At 36.3% G+C, this 11629-nt stretch overlaps 1 protein-coding gene across 5 annotated transcripts in view; it reads right to left on the bottom strand.

Annotated features, from left to right (window-relative positions):
- LOC108978883 (four and a half LIM domains protein 2) overlaps positions 1-11629 on the bottom strand; it is a 212841-nt gene that overhangs the window by 37867 nt on the left and 163345 nt on the right. For 3 of the 5 annotated variants that reach the window (XM_018949421.1, XM_018949416.1, XM_018949410.1), the window contains one exon: positions 241-441. In XM_018949421.1, coding sequence (XP_018804966.1) covers positions 241-441 — 201 coding nt within the window. Of the gene's footprint in view, positions 1-240; positions 442-987; positions 1200-2942; positions 3518-11629 lie in introns of those variants that run through there. The other 2 variants (XM_018949427.1, XM_018949435.1) reach the window with 2 other exon arrangements.

Below are 11629 nucleotides of genomic sequence, written 5' to 3'. Positions count from 1 at the left end.
TTTGTTTTTTTGTAAGAAAGTCTGCCAAAAATAAATATATAATAATAAATAAAGTGTATTTGTAACAAAAAAAACGAATAAAATAATTTTTATGTGCGAAAAAAATTGTTGAAGAAAGGCGTGGAAACCCAACCCAATAAGACGTTAATTCTTCTTATTCTTTATTGCCGTTTCCTTTGTTTGTACTAATTTTGAAGTCTAATTTCGTTACTCATTTTGTTTTTTAATATAAAATTTTACCTTGGAATCGATTCCGATGATCTTGTTGCACTCTTCGCACGTGTTGGCGAACACATTCTCGTAGCACTTGATGCAGTAAGGATGATCGTCGCGTATGACGTAGCGCTGTCCAGTTAGACTCTCATCGCACTGCCAGCAGCAGAAGTGGCCCGAGTGCCAATCCTTGTCCATGGCCTTCGTGTATTCCCCACTGAAAATCAACTGAAAAGGGAAACAAATTTTCGGGAATGTTAAAAACGAATGCCCAGCGGTTACGCGTTAGTTAAATGTACTGTTGTGTAAAATGTATGCTTATTTGTGAGTTTGTAATGCACTTTTGTTGTTTGTATCATAAAACTTCTCACTTAATGCATGATATGCATGTTGTAACTGTATGTGTGTGTATTTATTGGAGTATATTTGAGTATTTTGTTAACCTTTTGTGTTTAGTGGAGTTACCAAATTTGTTTGTAAGCTAAGTAGTTTTGTGCAGTGTAACATTTTTCAGAACAATTCTTGCAGTTAAAGTTCAAAAATATTCAATTTTGTTGTATGTGACAACAAGTGTTTGCTGTATTTGTATTTTGGTAAAGTGTGCACCCAATAGAAACACTGCTTCATGTTTTCATTTTTTTTTTTTTTTTTTTTTTTTTTTTTTTTTTTTTTTTTTTTTTTGTTTGCCTTGGAAATAGTCCTTTGTTTGTTAAATGTGCTTTGTTGTTTTTGTTTTTGTTGTAAATTACACTTATATAAGCTTGTTTGTTGTACCTTTTGCGTAAATCAAGGAGTAAGGGAGTACATGTGTCGTTTTGTTTGTGCCAAATGCATAGGCTCGAGTATTTTTCAAATGCTTCAAGTCTTTCGGTTATTTTCATATAAATTTTTACGTGTATTTTGTGCTAGTTCTTGACCCAAGTAAACGCCTGCAGTTTCTTATAGCAACACAAAAGTCTGCGATTGCTTTGCAGTTACATACTCTATATATTACATGTACATTTGTATGTATGTATGTTTGTATAATATACATATGTAGCTTACGTTGTTCTGTTCTGTTWAGTTCTGTGAACTTTTACGCCTATGTTGGTGAGCAATATTTCCCTAAAACTTGCGGCTATTTCAGAATTTATTGCTTTTTATTAAAAACTCATTAATAATTCGGTTTTAGCTGAAAACAGCATTTGTTTATACTCTCGCTGAGTTTATTTTTCGTTAAGATTTTTCCATGAGGCAAGCGTTTGCTACTTTGCGAAATAAGCGCCTATGTAATTTTTTTGCTTGTCTGCATAAAAACCGCAATGTATATTATATAATTATAGAACAGAAAAAAAAAAATTTTTGATAAAGAAAGTGAGTATTAAAAGTGAGTATTAAAAAAATTTGAATATAAAAATAATTAAAAAATTTAAATATTAAAGACATAAATTAAAAAATTGAGAAAAAATTATCTAAAGTTTATAAAAAAAAAATCACAAAAAAGAGTATTAAAAAAAAATCAAAATAAAAAAAATCGCTTTTAACATTTGAAATTATACGAAGGAAGCTATCTTAAAATCGAACTACTTTGAATATTTTTATCTTTTTTGATATACTATAAGCAACTTTGAAGTCCCTATAGACTTAAATCTACCTTTTTAAGGACGAAATCAGCAAAGTCTATCGAAGAAACCTAGATAGACTTTCAAGTCATGAAAACTTATTGGCAATAAATCTACTGGACAACAGCATGGATATTAGACACTTAAAAATAACTCGCATTTTGGAGCTTCCAAATGCATTTTAAGTATTATAGTATTAAAAATATTTCTAGCAAATTATGTTATTGAAGAATATATTGATTAGACTCAATGGAACCTGTCTCTTATACACATCTAGATGTGTATAAGAGACAGTCTTAACTCTTGTCGAATCGAAGCTATATTATCTTTCAAAAATACAAATACCATACGAGACCTCGATTTTGATCGTTCAGTTTGTATGGCAGCTATATGCTATAGTCATCCAATCTTTAGATATCTTTCGGATATTGTAACGTCACCGTGTGCAGATATTTTGTCAAGCAAAAAGGTTTCCATGCAAGAACTTACTGTTGATCAGTCACGTTGTATGGCAGCTATATGCTATAGCTGTCCGATCTGAACAATTTATTCAGGGATTGTACCTTTGTCTTTGTCAATATACCATAAAAAATTTCATCAAGATATCTTAACAAATAAAAGAGTTACTCATACAAAGACAGGAATTTGATCGCTCAGTTTATATGGCAGCTATATGCTACAGTGGTGCGATCTGCAGGATTTCTTTAGTGCTTATAACGATATCTTAGACAATAACTCATGCCAAATTTCGTGAAGATAGCTTGTCAATTAAAAAAATTTTCCTTACACCGACATGGTTTTGAACAATCAGTTTTTTGGAAAGTGTCAAATTTGAGTTCGATATCTCAGAAACTGAAGGACCAGTTCATGTATAAAAAAAAAATCTAATTTAATCTAAAAAAATACCACTTTATATCTAAACTCTCTCAGTAAAAGTCACCGGTTTATTAACTACTCAAGATCGCGTAAATACTACAAATCGTTGCAGTGTCTCCAATCAAGTTGTAAAATAAAACCACTTCAGAACAACAAAAAAACTCCAAATCTTCCAAAAATGGTTTCACTCTCATTCGACAATTTCGTTGGCATATGCACTTGTGCCACAAAACAAGACGACACGACACATACCCCTTCTCCTCATTTTGATCGGTTTGTTCAACTTCGGTTATTTGAACTTCAGATTCGCGTCGTTTTGTTGTTTTCTTAACTTTCTTCGTTTTCTTCGTTTCCGAAACGGTTTGCATAATTTCCACGTCGGCCATATTTATTTTTTTTTTTTTTACCGCTAACACTTCTTTTCAATGTTTCGAAACTTAAATCCCTAGCAATTAATCAAGCGAAAATAAATAAACCGTCCGTTACGCGCGTTAAAACCGTTGTGTTGTAAATGGCAGTGACAGTGTGTGTCAAAAAAGCGAGAGCGTTTGTAATACGTGTAGACTTTCGAAACCGTTTCACCGCCTAGTGAATGCCAATGAATGTACCAAATGTATTTCCGTGCACGCCGATTGACCGACTGAACTTCAGCTGTACGATTCAGTTGAAAATCGGCCGTTTCTCAATACAATTTAGCTGCTTCGAAACCAAAATGTGTGCCGTGTGTATAATTGCCGCCGATACACTTTTTGCTTCTTGCTTTTCGCTTTTCCGACTGCAATTTCGAGATTCTTCAAAAAAACGCTTTTAACTTGGTCGAGTCAAAATATGAACTGTGGCCGTGTATGAGTAAGAAAATTCCAATTTTGAAACGTTGTGTTTTTTTTCGAAAAGTTTCAATATTAAAACAGCGCAAGCACTCACACACACACACTAGCGCATTCGCGTTGTTCGAAATGTTATAAGCGAGTGGCTGAGTTGCCATCGCGATAGTGAGCGTAAGGGAAATTCTACTTCTCTCAGCTTGCATGGACTTTCTGAGCGAGTCGCTAATGAATTTTCCGATCAGCTGAAACAGAAACAGAAACTGCATATGTGCTCTTTTATAAGTGTTTATTATGTACGAATGTGTGTAAGGCTTGAGTGAGAAGAATGCGTGTCGCACAGTGTTGAGAGATTGACGTTAATTGTATAAACCAACAAATTTGACTCAGTCGATCATTTTAAACCCCTACTTTGAATAATTCAGAGCGACTATTAAAAAATAATTATTGTCATATATGAATATATAAATGATCAGGAAGACGAGACAAGTTGAAATCCAGGAGACTGATGTTGTTTTTGTGCCGGCAGTAGGGAAAGAATTTATAGGTTCGATTCTAAATATAAATAACAAACTGTGAAAATGGCATAACAGCTTCTGAATTTGACCTATTCCAAAGTTTGAAATTTCAACGAAGCCTTTAACATTCAGCAAGAATACCTGAACATATTTCCCCGACTGACTGACTAACCATGGAGAGTCGATTCGACGCCGTTCGCAACAACTCGGACTGACGAATGAAACGGCTTGGAGCATTTTTCGTCGAGATCTTAAACAGGTTGAGCAAACACTGAAACTGCTCGACCTTCTCAAGCGACATTGCTTCGTTCTATCGACTTCGGAAAAGTTCCAAGAAGCTCTGACGTTTTCAAACAAACTTCGTTCAGTGATGAGGCCCATTTTTGGCTCAATCGTTATGAAAACAAGCAGAACAATCTGAAGAAATTTTTTTATTTTATTTTATTAAAGCTTACATAATAAACAAATTATTAAATAAACTAAAGTACGCAGCGCTAGCATCAAAGGCTTTCGGCTGAGTTGTGCACTTTTATTTAGAAGAAACAACAGAATTGTGTTTGGTATACGTAAACGGAACAGACCCGGATTTTTCATCCAGTCAAGGACTATCAACCAGTGAGAATTTTGCCGGTACAACAACAACAACCGTTATTGCGCCAAGATAACCGACTATATGATGTTTGAAATTCAAGCTCGTGATAAATTAATAAAAGGAGCCGGTCGATTGGCCACCAAGATCGTGTGATATCGCACTGTTAGACTTCTTCCTGTGGGGATATGTAAGTTCGATTCATAACTTGGAGCAAAACAACATGAGTGTGATTCGCCAGTTACCACTCGAAATGCTCAAATAATTTATCGGAAATTGGACTCAACGGATCTACCATCTAAAGGTAGCCGCGGAAAACATTTGAAAGAGATAGTTTTCAAAAAAATAAAGGTCAAAGAAGGTTCTTTCGATATATAATAAACATTATCCATTGATTCTGAAGTTTCTTTGTTTTTTCTTAAAAAAAAAAAAAATTAGGGAACTTCAAAATAAATCACCATTTCCATGCAAAGCTAAGTGTTGGAAGATTTCTGCTATTCACCATAACCTTATCTAGTTGCAGGAATTGGGAAAAGAAAATATTGAATTCAAAAGTTGATACCCCAACTATTTCGTCTCAAGATATATGAAGATTTTTTAAAATAAATTTTTTTATTTTTTCAGTATGATTTAAATTTTTTTCCGCATATCAACCACTACCACACCACTGTAAGGAGATTTTTGAATTGTGTTGAGGAGCGTTGTGCTTTTAATGTATGGATTTATTTTTGAAGCATTTTCGCTGAAGCAAAGTGCACACACAGCCACGTGCAAGCCAACCATATGGCCTGGTCGACGGTACACAAAGTATTGGAGCACAAAGATAGTGCCGAATCTGTTGAAATCTTTAGTTTCCAATAGAGCAAAGAACGCGCAAACGCCAAGAAACGCGCAAGTGGCGCGCCAGTAATTGGAGCAGCTCGTCAGCAGCGCTGATGGACAGTCAGACGTAAAGCCAAACAAACGACTGTCAATTGCGCGGACGCCACTGGCGGTTGGCAGCCACTTTAGAACATTCATCCTTACCAACACACGGTGGCTGGCAGCGGGGGTTCCACAAAAAGCATTAATTCACGCAAATTCTGTGCCAAAAATGTCCGCACACTCACACATCGTACATACAGCATTTGTTTATGTTTGCTGCCGAGTAAAAACAGGAAACATATGCTATAAAAATAATATGAATTATTGGAAACTTTGATTTGGGTTGGCGCATCACCGTGGCCACATGGTTGGCGTTGAGCGCAGCGTTCAATAGAAATTGTAACCAAGGACACGACAGCTTCTGTGACAGAAGTATTAACGGATTAATTAACGGAATTATGTTTGTATGTATGAATGRATGAATGAATTCATAGATGAAATTTTGAAAAATTTCATTGGCAAAAACTCATAACGGTGCAATTATTGGCATTTACGTGTTCGAAATATTTTAGCATAAACAAATGATGCGACTATTTTGAATTATTTATACGCGGCTGAGGTGTGAGTTAGAAGACACATGAGTAGAAGCAATTTTTCACATGCATTTCTGTATGCGTGAAAGGCTTTCGAAAATATTGCGGCTGCACATTGCCCAATTGTTAGTGAAATAACATAAGTTTTATTAATGTACATACACACAAACATACATATACAATATAAAGACAGCCCAAAAGAATTGGCAACATTTCAACGTTTTCCCTAACATATGAGTACACAATGAAACAGTATCGTAGATGGCGTAGTAGATGGGGTGCCCGGGGGAAGCGAAATTTTGCGTAATTTTCTATACGCAATATTATGAATGTGAGCGAAGAGACCAAATTCTTAATGCATGTACTATGACTGCAAAAAAAAAAAACAGTCTGACAAGCCGCCATTAAAATCCATCTAAACCCCGCGGCACGCTTCGGCATGCACTCACGTCGTGAAACACGCATATTCCACAAGAGCGCCACCTGCCACCGCGCCCAGCCGCTTGACCGACGTTGTGTTTGCAGTGCACACGACACGACAGCAGCCGCGCGACGCGCGAAATCAGTTTATGAAATTTAGAAGAACTGCCAGCGCGTACACAAATTTCACTTACATACATACATCACATCCATATACCTTACTTATTTTTACTTACATGAAGCGTTAAAGCAAACAGCAAATAATTAAAGCAACATTTTAAGCCAAAAATTTCGCTTTGAAAATTCACTGACATTGCGTGTGTGCTCATATTTTTAAGCATTAAGCAAAAATATTTGAAAATTATTTGAATTACACACATTTTTAGTTTGGCATAATCGGCGGTACGTACCTACGTGAATAAATATCATAAATAAATTTTGTACGAGACTTTAGAAATGCTGCCATTTTTATTGTTTTGAACTTATGTGTGACCACTTGAAAAGTTCTGACAGCAGCTAAGTGTTCAGTTGCACCGAAGCTAGAATACTAGTTTTCATACAAGCACGTCATTTTGATCGGTTATTTTGTATGCCAGTTATATGTTATACTAATCCGATTGGCACGATTTCTTCGAAGTTTGTACCGCTACCTTTAAAAAAAATCCTTGCCTAATTTCGTGAAGATATCTCATCAAATAAAAAACTCAGAGCCAGAGTGTTTTTATTCATTCGGACGACATCTCTTACTTCGCTGAACTATATCAATGTCGTCGTACATCTCGTACAGTTTATCGTTACATCGACTAGGTATTCGTCATTGCCAATGCGCAAAGGACCATAAAACTTGCGCAGAACCTTTCTTTCGAAAACTTGCAACGTCGACTCATCAGATGTTGTTATCGTACATGCCTCTACACAATATAGCATTACGGAGAGAACGAATGGAATGGTATATGTTCGTCGAGAGAGGACTTCACTTCTCAGTTGCCTACTTAGTCCAAAGTAGCACCTGTTGGCAAGAGTTATTATCTGCGTTAGATTTCGACGCTGACGTTGTTGTTGGTGTTAATGTCAGTCCCAAGATAGACGAAATTATCTACGACTACGCAGTTATGACTGTCAACAGTGACGTAGGAGTCAAGTCGCTAGTGCGACGACTGTTTAATTGAAGACAGGAGAAATTTCGTCTTGTTTTTGTTCACTATCAGACCGTTTCGTCCTTCGCGGTGGTGGACAACAAGCCATTCGACCGAAGTAACTCTATTCGAACTCAAACTACGTACTGGTCTAAAATGGATCGGGTCTCTTTTTTCACTGTACTTTAATTCAATCGTATTTGGTTTCCTGATGTGAAGGTATTTCTACAAAAATAAGTTTATATTTACATAGTTAACCTAGTAGGGGAGGATGAAACAACCACTTTTTATTCCGACAAGCCCAAAAAGAACTAAGGAATAGAGGCGGGTGTTTGCTCCAATGATCTTGATATCTTTCTCTCTATTCGCCTACCAAAGTCAGACAGCATCTTCAAAGTGGAAGTACTAGCTATGCGAAGAACTGTGGTATTCTACCGAATAGCTATGATACATTGCAGAAAGCAATCATATAATACATGGATAGCCAGCCGGGTTTGCTAGCCTTGACGACACCACCCAGCGTAGTGAGTTATTGAAGAAGGTAAACTCTCTGGGAACTCTATAACAAGGATTGCTGATCATGGCAATGTTTGTGACAACGAGTTGGCAATATCAGGCAACCCTCTAGATGAGTCTGATGCCCTTTTCAACGAGAGTCTGGTCTAAGTAAGCGGACCCGGATTTTTATGCGGTCAAGGACTGGACACTCGTCACAATTCAGCCGTTATATCAAGAACGAGTCTGAGACCCTTACAATACCGTGCCTGTTAGGAACGATCAGGAAGGAGTGAAATATGCAATTTGAACAAATGACTAAGAACAGATATTTACATCGGCACCAACTTACAACCAAATGCAAGATAGCGAAGATGATATGGCTCAAATAAGATAACACTAAAATTAAGAATTTCATAAATAGGTCCAGGAATAATATTTACAGACCAATATAACGGGGAGGAGGATGGAGTCATGTGTAGAAGTTCACGGAAGTGAGGAAAGTTCTCTAATCGCCATTCATTTGGGAGTGGCCAGAAACGATTATTTTATATAATATATGACTCAAGCAGCTCATGACTTCCGGTCTTTGACTAAGTATCCTCTGGGTAGTATAAGACATCCGTTTGATGGCGAGCTAAAGTGAGAAGGCGAAATATCCCCTACATAGGGTTGTGCGGTGGGTTTGGGATCCGCCTCGAAAAAACCACTCCCAATGAAAGAAAACTGAGAAGAAGAATATAACGGGGAACTTACGTGGAAAATCATGATCATCTAGAAATAGGTCTGCACTATAATATTATTTGACGCACCTGCACGCTTGAAAGGAATAAAGAAACCGATTTCCAGTTTATCGCTTCGTTTTTGAAAAGAGACTTGCAAATATGAATAACCTCGGCATGCACAACCCCGAAAGATATTTATAATTACATATACTCATAATACTTAATTATTTTAAATATCTTATACAAGTATTAATAATTAAATAACGCATAAGTGAGCTTTTTCTTGAGAAATCAGAAAAGAGAGTCACTGAAAAATAAATCTAAAGATCATGGAATGTTTATACGGAGCATTGAGTATACATTTTGCAGGCAAAGGAAATTATTGTAGATCTGTGTGAACAAAGAGTTCATCACCTTCTACGCAGTCTGAGGCTTCTATTTAGTCATAGCTGTACACAGCTTTTCACCATCTATGTGGAAAATAGTTCTACCAAGTCTTTGTCATTGAGGCTGATATTTTGTACGATTGTCACTTTGCAATACAAAATATCAATAAGCAAGTTGTACACTTGTAGTACTAGAATTTATTTCCTTTTTTGGCATGCCATTTGTTTTTTTTTTTTACTTGAGTTTACACTTATGTCCACAAAAGGTAAATAAAACTTACGACAAWTGTAAAATCTTTTATTGTTTGCAATTAAAAGCAAAACACGTTGTATTTTTTGTTGCACGTAGGACGAAAGAAACGAGCGATAATTTATTAATCAAGAACACACAAATGCGGTATGACAATGACAGGTGACAATGCTTGGAGGGTGTTGCGATAATTGTTTCGGCGGGAGATGTTGGGTTGTACAATAGAAAGTTGCTTGCCACATACCGCAAGGGCGAAATTTCAAATGCAACTTTTATATAAAAAATACATTTGTTCAGCCAATAATGCCGCCTAATAGCGTTGACGACCCATACGTATCTAATGCTGAGTGTTGGAACGTGTTTTTATTTTTGTCGGAAGATATGATGACCTTCAGGTACCGCAAGCACACTTAGTGCACTCAAAAAGGTATTATTAATAGCGGCGAAATGGTGACAATAAACAATAAGAGTATACATACATTATGACTTACAAGTACACGGAAATTATATTTTAAATTCAGCGGGTAAATGATATTAAACAAGAAAAAACGTTAAATTCGGCTGCACCGAAGCTAATATACCCTTCACAGGTGCATTTCTTTGAGTAACTACATATGTGTTCAGTTTATATGGAAGCTATATGCTATAGTAAGCCGATTTGAACAATTTCTTCCGATATTACATTATTACTATGAATAATGACTTATACCAAATTTCGTGAATATATCTTGCCAAATGAAAAAGTTTTCCATACAAGAACTTGATTCCGATCGTTCAGTTTGTATGGCAGCTATATACTATAGTGGTCCGATATCGGCAGTTCCGACAAATGAGCAGCTTCTTTAAGAGAAATTTTTAAAACTGAGGGACTATTTTGTATATATAAAGACAGATGGACAGACAGACGGACATGGCTAAATCGACTCAGCTCAACGTACTGATCATTTATATATATACTTTAAGGGGTCTCCGACACTTCCTGCTGGGTGTTGCAAACTTCGTGACAAACTTAGTATACCCTGTTCAAGGTATAAATAAAATGTATTTTGTTAAGTTCGATTGTCCTTAATTACTAAGCCAAAGATGTGAACCATCTGAACACCTCAGTAGTGCGTTGCGATTTTTAAAATGGATAAAAATATCCAGCAAAGAATGTGTCTTAAGTTTTGTATTTCTAATCGAAAAATAGAAGGACACGGCGATTGAAAATCGTCAGTCAAATATTATAGAAATGGTAAGAGAGCTCAACATCTCTCGCGAGTCCGCTCGATTGATTTTGGTGAATATTTGCGTTTGAAACGCGTTCTTACACGACTCATCCCTATGAAGCTGATTTTTTTTTTTTCAAATATAGTACGGCAAACAGGTCCCTTTTTAATGCTTAATTGTCCGAGTTTCGATCCCATATCCATGGAGAGCATTATAACTGTCTATGAGACATGGGTTTATGAATATGACATGCTAACAAGTCAATAATCATCGGAATGGAGGGGAAAAAATGAGACGAAACCAAAAAACCACGCTCAAATTTCTCATTAGTGCTCATTGTTTTTTCGACATTCGTGATTTGGTTCATCATGAATTTGTTCCGGAGGAACAGACGGTTAATAAGGGGTTCATTTGGCCGTATTGAGGCGTTTGCCTGAGAATATCCGTCGGCCAGAATTGTAGTAGAAGAATTTATGGACTTTACACGATGATAAGCAACATCACATCAAGCCACGATTCTGACCGAATTTAAAGCCAGCAACGCAATAAACACCACCGATCAATCACCGTATTCACCGCATTTGGTTCCGTGTGATTTTTTATTGTTCTCCAAACTGAATTGCAGCTCCGTGGAACCCTGAAGGAGCTGATTTCTTTGGAGGGGATTACTTTTAAGGCGAAAAAATAAATATTGATGAATAATTAAATGTTCTGCGTTTTAATTGCAATTTCCCGGTACCTTTTTGTCACAATATAGTTAGTAAATGATATTGTAAGCAATTTATGGTGGGGAAAGGGGAAGAGAAAGCGCTAATTGTCGAGAAAAAAATTGAGAGCCACTTTTGAAAAACTGCAATTTTGGGAAAATTACAATACCGAAAGCTGACAATGCGAAAACGGTACGCATAATGATAAATTAGTTTAAGAATA

The sequence above is a fragment of the Bactrocera latifrons genome, unplaced genomic scaffold (assembly GCF_001853355.1).
Source record: "Bactrocera latifrons isolate USDA-ARS-PBARC rearing strain unplaced genomic scaffold, ASM185335v1 scaffold_1, whole genome shotgun sequence".
Taxonomy (NCBI): domain Eukaryota; kingdom Metazoa; phylum Arthropoda; class Insecta; order Diptera; family Tephritidae; genus Bactrocera; species Bactrocera latifrons.
This window is presented reverse-complemented; position numbering and strand designations above follow the sequence as displayed.